General features: G+C 35.2%; 1 protein-coding gene across 1 annotated transcript; it reads right to left on the reverse strand.

Moving 5' to 3' along the window:
- Positions 1 to 786: 786 nt before the first annotated feature.
- On the reverse strand, positions 787 to 3,228 carry LOC112091482 (G-type lectin S-receptor-like serine/threonine-protein kinase At2g19130). Its single transcript, XM_024165238.1, has one exon. The coding sequence runs from the start codon at positions 3,226 to 3,228 to the stop codon at positions 850 to 852; it is 2,379 nt and encodes a 792-aa protein (XP_024021006.1). The 3' UTR covers positions 787 to 849.
- Between the last annotated feature and the right edge of the window lie 4,849 nt (positions 3,229 to 8,077).

Here is an 8,077-nt window from a genome sequence, read left to right on the forward strand (position 1 = left end):
ATTGTGGTATTTTTGGAAAGCTTGGAACGTTAAATATGAAGAGAAGATATGGGCTGCGTGATTTCAAAGAAATTCGGATATTTTATTTAGTTTAATATTCGAATTTAAACTTGGTAATTTGAATTGAATTGGCAGGATATTCTTTTCGATGAGAGAATCGTGGAGTTTTTTAGAATGATTATTGTGAGGTGTTGATGCCTTATTTTAAGGCATTATTTTCAGCTCATTGTTGTAGGCAATTAACGTGAAGAATATTCAGAAAGGGTTTGTGCATTTGTGAGCCTTCATAGAGTGTGATATTCACTTTTCGAGAGAATAAGGTGTTGTTTCCAAGAGGAACCCCTGTAAGTTGAAGGGAGTTCGTCTAGCAGTTCAAAGACGAGTGGTGCTTGCTGGACAAGACCACTAAGAGAATTCTCCATAGCGGCAACAACATTAAGAAAAGAGTCTTTGAGTGTGTAAGATCGAGCGGTGTTTATAATCATTTTATCTTAGTGCATTATTCACTGTGTAGAAGTGGCCTCACGGATGTAGGTGTGCGCACCGTACTGCGATATCAATTCCTAGTGTTCTTTCCGTGTTTACATTATTTTTTTGCACATTTAGTTATTTGTCACTGAATATAGAAATTTTTATTAATCACCAGTATTAGAGAAAGTGTGATAACACCCTTTGTAACAACTGTGTTTATCTTACAGTAATCACAACATTATTTTTACATAAACCAAATAACATGAGAAATCAGAGCACTATTTTGATTCATCAGTCGGCTCAGGAATTGCGGCACATTGAAGTGGTATATAGCACTTAGTGTCAAAGAGATCACCTGACCACTTAACGAGCTGGAGACTAATTCTCATCAAAAAAGTAGAGCGTTCTCGGAATAGGTGGTAAATCCACCTCCAGAGTACCTTCAAGCATTTGAACTACTTGACTCATTGGTGGCCTATGCGCTTCTTCATCTTGGATACACCACCAAGCAACTTTACAAGCGTTTTCAAGTTCTTGTACGTCAGCATCCCCCTCCAACCTCGGTTCTAAAATGCTAAGGACATCACCGCCTTCGACTACTACGCTAGTGGCCAAACTTGGAAAGTACTTCGGCACTTTTCCTTCTGAATCTGATTGCTTTGAGTTTCTCTTTCCGGATACAAGCTCGAAAAGCACCATTCCGTAGCTGTAAACATCCGCTTTTGGTGTTATCGCCAATCCTCCAATCCACTCTGGTGCCAGATAACCTCTTGTCCCTCTCATTGTTGTGAGGACGCGACTGAATTCTCTCCCAACAAGTTTCGCCAACCCGAAATCTGCCACTTTCGGACAAAATTCTGCATCTAAAAGAATGTTTTCAGGCTTGATGTCGCAGTGAATAATGCAGTTTCTGCACATCTCGTGCAAATACACCAACCCTTTAGCTGTCCCTAAAGCAATTTGGTATCTTGCTTTCCAGTCCAAAACCTTCGGATTCTTTTCATGGAAAAGGTGAGAAGCTAATGAGCCATTTTGCATGTAATCGTAGACTAACAACTTTTTAGTACCTTCAGAGCTAAACCCTCGAAGCCGAACAAGGTTAACATGTTGGATTGTTCCGATTGTACTAATTTCTGCCCTAAATTGCTTCTCTCCTTGGCCGACACTTTCAAGCTTCTTCACTGCTACCATAGAAGAGTGAGGCAAAGTCCCCTTAAAGACTGAACCAAAGCCTCCACCACCTAATTTCTCCGAGAAGTTCTTTGTGGCATTCTGTAGTTCTTTGTAGGTAAAAACCGTCAAGGAGTTCTGAACTGCTTTTTGTCGTCTTCTGATTTCCTTGTTTCTCTGTCTTATAACAGAAAATAGAATAAGGCCTAGGAGAACTACTACACTTGAGCCCACCACAACACCTATAATCAGTGCCTTATTACTAGCACTTCGAATTAGTCTCTTACTATTCGGATAGTCGGAGGATGCTAATCGAATGTTGAGCGTTCTTCCATTGTTGTCTCCCGCTTTGAGTTGTTGAAGATCTAAGAGATCTCCTTTCCAAATTGAACAAGCATTGTTGTCGTAAGCATAAGCCGTACAAGAGCAGTTATTTAAGCATGTTAATTCACATGCTGTTACACTCTCTACTTGCATAGACTGATCACTTTTAGGCAACAACATGCTGGGAAGTTCAAGGAATCTGTCCTTCTCACTATTTGAAAGATAGTAGTTCTCACACTGAAGTTCGGTCTTTCTAATGCACCCACCAGAGTAGTCCTTCAAATCCCAATCACTGAGGGATTTTGGCTTGAATCCCTTCAAGCAGCTACAGAAAGGCAAGGACTTCTCTGTGCAGATTCCATATGGCCCGCAAAGGGCATAAACTTGACATTGTTGTCTCGGGAATGACCAAATCACATTCCATCCTTCAGGAGGCACCCACAATGGTCGCTGTAGCTGCCCGGAAACATCCATCATAAGTCGGGATACATTTTTAGTCGTGTTTTTAAAAAAGTATACGAAATAGCTCCCTTCATCATTCCAAATATAGCTGAAATTATAGAAATAGTCATCAATTCTCATCTCAGGCACAGAGTTGAAAATACGCTCATCCCAAGTTCCGCTGGTCCAATAACTTTTAGACCTATTCCATTGTATTCTAAAGGAATTTTCACTTGGGACTAGCTCAATTGAGAAGATACCTGGGGCAGGATCCTCTATATTCTTCCATGAAGTTGCAACTTGATTTCTTTTGGTCTTTTTATTGTAACCAAATTTGCAACCAGGCAGCAGAGTATCAGTTACATGATGAAAACTTTCCCATAGCGGCTCTGACGACAAATTAGATCGGTCTTTTAAGACTAGGTTTCCGTTACTTAAAAGAAGAGCTTCTACAGAAGCAGAGCTATTGGACTTCACGTTTGTGGACCAAATTGTTGTTTTGGACTCATCTAAAAGAACTAAATTGCCGCCATTTGAGATTTTCAGCTCTGAAGAAAATCTATCTAAAACTGGTGTCTCTCTATTTGCAACCCAAACTACAGTCTGCACTGTAACTTTCTTGTACCAGATGCCTATGTAGTACTTTGGAGACTTACCTGGTTTAAAGAATCCCAACGCAAAGACTCCATCTTCAGATACAATGGTTTCGTCACCCGAGAGGGACTGGTTTGCAGAGATGGTATCAGCTCCTTGGGAGAGATTTATCTCGAGAAACAGACATACGAAGAGAAGAACCTGCATGAATCTTGGGCTGGTCTTCATATCCTTTTTCAGCAAATATTTTGCTTAGAAGCTGGGTACTTCAAGGTGATGGAACTGTTATTTTATTATAGATAAATAGAGAGAGAAATAAGAGGAAGAAGAAGAAGATGATGAAAAAAAAGAAGACTTACAATAGACTTTAAAAAAATTAAGGTTATGTTTAGTAGAAGAATTCATTCTTAATTTGAATCATGATTCATAATTTATTATATTATTTTTTTTTATAAAAAATTTATATAAATTAAAAATAATTTAAATCATATAGTTTAAATCCACCAACTAAACGTCTTAATAGTTTCATGAAATAGAGATACTGTTGTGTCCCCATGATATCTGATCAGATATCTACCAACCTTATTGAATTGACTATAACGCCCTTGGAAAGTAGCTATTTTTATTTTCGTTTTTAATATCGTACTCTCTTTTTAGAAAGTAATCGCACTTTGCTTTTTTCCTTCTAGAAAAGAAAAATAAATAAGTATTTATTTTTCGGCTTTACGTGTCTGATACTGCAGCCTTATCATAATGGATTATCACTCGGTTTCAGCGACAGAGAGTCAGAATTTATTTATAAGGGTTTAAATCGCACTTTGCTTTTTTCCTTCTAGAAAAGAAAAATAAATAAGTATTTATTTTTCGGCTTTACGTGTCTGATACTGCAGCCTTATCATAATGGATTATCACTCGGTTTCAGCGACAGAGAGTCAGAATTTATTTATAAGGGTTTATAAACTACAATATATAAATCTAGTAAACTATACACATATATCTCATTATGCCAACTTTATTTTTTAATAGAAAATTATTGTTTCTATTTTACAGTTTAAGTATAAAATCCAACTAAAATAATTTGGTTAGTAATAACAAAAAATAAGAGTAATAACCTGATACCGTTTGAATTTTGAAATACCAATTACTAATGTATAATGAATGAAAAGAGTTTTCCTAAATTAGACATTGAAATAGAAGGGAAAAAATTAATATTATAAAGGAAAAAATGAAAAAAAAGAAGGAAAAAAATAAAATCTAACCTTAAATAATGGAGCAAATTTCCAAACTTCTTTCAATTTTTTATTTTTATTTTTCGAACAGTTTGGAAATAGCATTCATTAACCAACCTGTTGAGTTTGAGATTGAAAAAGTGTAAGCGTGGGTGGTGGGTATTAATTTTACAAAAAAGTGTGGATATAAATTACTTTTAATGGATGGAAAAGAAATTTTAATAGTGTCGCTCCATGCTTGAATAATATTGTGACTCATTTGTGTAATGGTATTCTTGATATTTGTTTGAGAATCTGGAAATTGAAGAGTTAGCTTTCTTTGCAAGCATTTAGTACAGACAAAATATCACCTTTAGTATGAATGTGCTAGTATTTTAATTGGGCTATTAAAATTATTAGATTTTGCTAGTATTTTAATTGGGCTATTAAAGTATTCTTAGTAGACATTTATGTATATAACCCTTTTATTTTTTAAAAATCTAAATAATTAGCCCAATAAAATGTAAAGAACTATTAATTAAGGGGGAGTCTAATTTATACACAAACCTACTATAGTAAAATTAAAACCACTATATTAAAAAAATAAAAATAAATAAGGGATCGTCATTGCAATCGGTTTTGACTGTCTCAATTATTGGAGAATAATACAGTTAGAAAGAAACCAAAAATGAAGCTTTCACTTTGTTTTCTTTCTCTTTCAGTTTGTTCATGCGTTTGCGTGTCTGCCGGTCATTGCTAAACAACATCGAATCAATATACACAAGAGATTGATTTTATCTCCTTTTTCTCAGCCAGCGAAAAAGGATTCATCCAAGAAAAAAAAAAAAAGAAGGCGCGTTCGAGAAAACGCAGCCTGACCCACCAATATTCGCCATAGCTGAAAGGAAAGCGAATACCGCTATTTCCAAAGACTGCTACAGAAAAATTAACTCCTGAGCAAATGATACTGATGATCATGTAAGTAATACATACAACCATTGTACTTTACTATATAGCATTATTTAACCAGAAAAAGAATGTCCGATCAAAATATTTTTAACGATGACCTTCATCTAATAACAATCATTTTGGGCCGTTTAGTTCGCTGATTTGAGTTTTTAATTCGAGTTGAGATGTGATTTTATATGAGAGCTTTTTACCGCAGTAAAAAAATTAGATATGACTGTTTTTGAAAGCTTTTTACTGTAACAAAACTTAAATTCTAAATTCAAATCGGTGAAATAAACGGATCCTTTATCTCTCTAATATTGCTCCTCGGTAGGTTTGATCATTTAACTATCTTCTGAAGATTGTTTACAATGATGTTTTGTAAATCACCTTTTCCTTGCAAGGAAAAAAACGAAGATTGAGAGGCAAACTCTCTAGAGGTCTACGGGCGTCAGAATAAGATTGATCCATATTAGAGAAATTTTCACTTCTTCCAAAAGAATTTTGTTCAAAAAATTTATAACTAATCTACCACAAATATTTTAGGTACATACACAACCCTGAAAAATACTACACTCCTCCATCTCTGCTACGATTCTTAGTTTTTCATTGTGCATAGTACTAATATATCCATCACCGGTTTTTTGTCTTTTATAGTACAAGTAACTTGATGGTATAAAGCTTGATTAATACGTCCATAGATACTTTGAAAACAAGGATCTTAACTGAACCTGCCAACTTTGAGTGGAACCCCACCCCGCCGCCCCGCCCAAAAAAAAAAAGTCACAAAAGAAAAACGTTGGGATCGTTACATAAAAGCAAATAAGAGAAAAAAAAAAATAGAAGTAAAAAATGAGGGAAGAGATGGGTGAAAAAGACACGTGTTGGGGGAATCTCCCCACAACAAATAAGGTTGAGACATGTGTTGATGTAGCACAAGCTTAATGAGAAAAAAACTGATAGATGCCAGGAAAACCAATTCAAAGTCCATTATTCACACAAAATTTCAAAAATGAAAGAAAATGAGAGAGAGACATAATAAAATTACGAGAAATTTCAAAAAGAATATTTTGAACAAGAAACTAAAATTGAAACTGTCAAACCTAAGGACTAAGGAAACATAATTAGAATTGGAATATGAAAATCTTAGGTCAACTTATTACAAATATGGAAATAACTAAAAAAGAGGAAAACGAACAAAACAAAACCTTTTGAAAGCTCAGTAACGGTTCGAGAAGTCGTTAGATGTCGTGACAAAATAACGAGTCTTGTTCATTACCAATTTCCACCAAAAATCACTTACTTTTTGTTCAAAAATTTGACATCATTGGGAGTTCTTTCAGAGACCAGAAAAATTGCTCTGTTTAGCTTTAGGGTAATTCTTGTAATGACTGAGAAAATCCCAGACCTTAAATAATACAATTTATGTATTTAAGCCAAGGATTTTCCTAAAAAATATTATGTTATATTGTGAATGAAGTATTTATGGAATTAATATATGTATTCTTAAATTCTGTAGCAGATTCCGTGTTAAGATCATGTTTTCGATCGAGTAAATTCGATCGATAAATTCTCGCCGTACTTTAAGGCAGAATAATTTTCAGTACAAGTATAGTTTGAGAATCTTAATTTCAAGAATCTCCAAACACAGCATGATGTTAGCAGCGTAAAAAAAAACGCACTGACATTTTTAAAAAAAGAGAAAATCCTTAATTGCCAGACAGCTAGGTTAAAGTCAGAAGATAAATACCCATAGTAGAAGGGTATAATGTAAACTCGGGAGTTGACACCGTCAGAAACAACGTCATTTCTGAAAATTAACGCAGGATAGTTAAATTTAGAATTTGTTCAGTCTAGAATTAATTTCAAGACTGTAAACAGTTCAAGATATTACGCGAATAAGAATTTAATGTGATATCCAAAGCAGTCAAGGATTTAACATTTAACTGTAAATAAGCAGTAGAAAAAGGAACCGTCAGAAATGGAAACGAATTCCTGTTAGCTAAGTTACTCTCTTATAGTCAGTATAATTTTTATCAGTTTCTAAGGGAAACTTAAGAAAGTGGACAAGAGTACAATGGGGTAGGTGAGATTTTTTTCTCTCCCTTCCTCCACTTGGCCGGCCATGCATGAAAAAATAGAGCCAAACCTTTGGCTAGTGGAGTGTGCTAGAGGACTTTATGTTAAGGTGATGTGATGTTAGTGGTTGAAGGGGAATTAATGGCAAAGTTGCTTCTTCTTTGCTCCTTCCAAAACCGGCCAAGAAAGGGGGATTTGAACCAAAAATTTGGTTGAATGATGGAGTGGAATTGGTGTTAAAAAAAATAATTTCCAAGTGCCTATAAAAGGAACCAACATAGGATAAGCTTCATTTTTTTTCTCCTAGCTTTTTCCCCACTCAAAAAATCCGGCCACACACTCTCCATTTCCTCTCAAATATTTTCTCCCACTCTCCAAAACTTGAGCCCCTAGCACACCATAGAAGAAGAAGAAGGAGATTAAGGGATTCTAGGAGGAGACTAGTCAAGCATTCCTCTAAGGGTAAAGAAACTCTAAATCCTCTCTTTTTCATGTTTTGGGAAAGTTTGAAATAGAGAAATATTCTTCTCAAATTTCCTTATACTCTTATAGTTTCAAGCCATTAACAATCCTAGAGGAGTTCAAGGGTTTTTCAAGAGAAAGAGAGAATTCTTCAAGGGTAAGTTCTTAAACTCCCCTCCATTAATTTCTAGCCAACTTTAAGCTTGGATTTATGGATGTAAATTTGTGGTTCTTGAAGAGATAAGATTGTAATAAGAGTGTGTGAGTTTTATGTTGGTTTTGTGAGTTTTGAGCTTAGTTTGATGTGGTATGTTTATGCTTAATCTAAGTTGCGTAGGTGCGGAGGAGAGGAAAAAGTTTCCGGGGACGTTGACCGCGAA

The sequence above is a fragment of the Morus notabilis genome, unplaced genomic scaffold (genome assembly GCF_000414095.1).
Source record: "Morus notabilis unplaced genomic scaffold, ASM41409v2 Scaffold19, whole genome shotgun sequence".
NCBI lineage: Eukaryota > Viridiplantae > Streptophyta > Magnoliopsida > Rosales > Moraceae > Morus > Morus notabilis.

Coding starts and splice junctions, on each gene's coding strand:
- LOC112091482 (XM_024165238.1), bottom strand. CDS start 3,228: ATGAAGACCAGCCCAAGATTCATGCAGGTTCTTCTCTTCGTATGTCTG.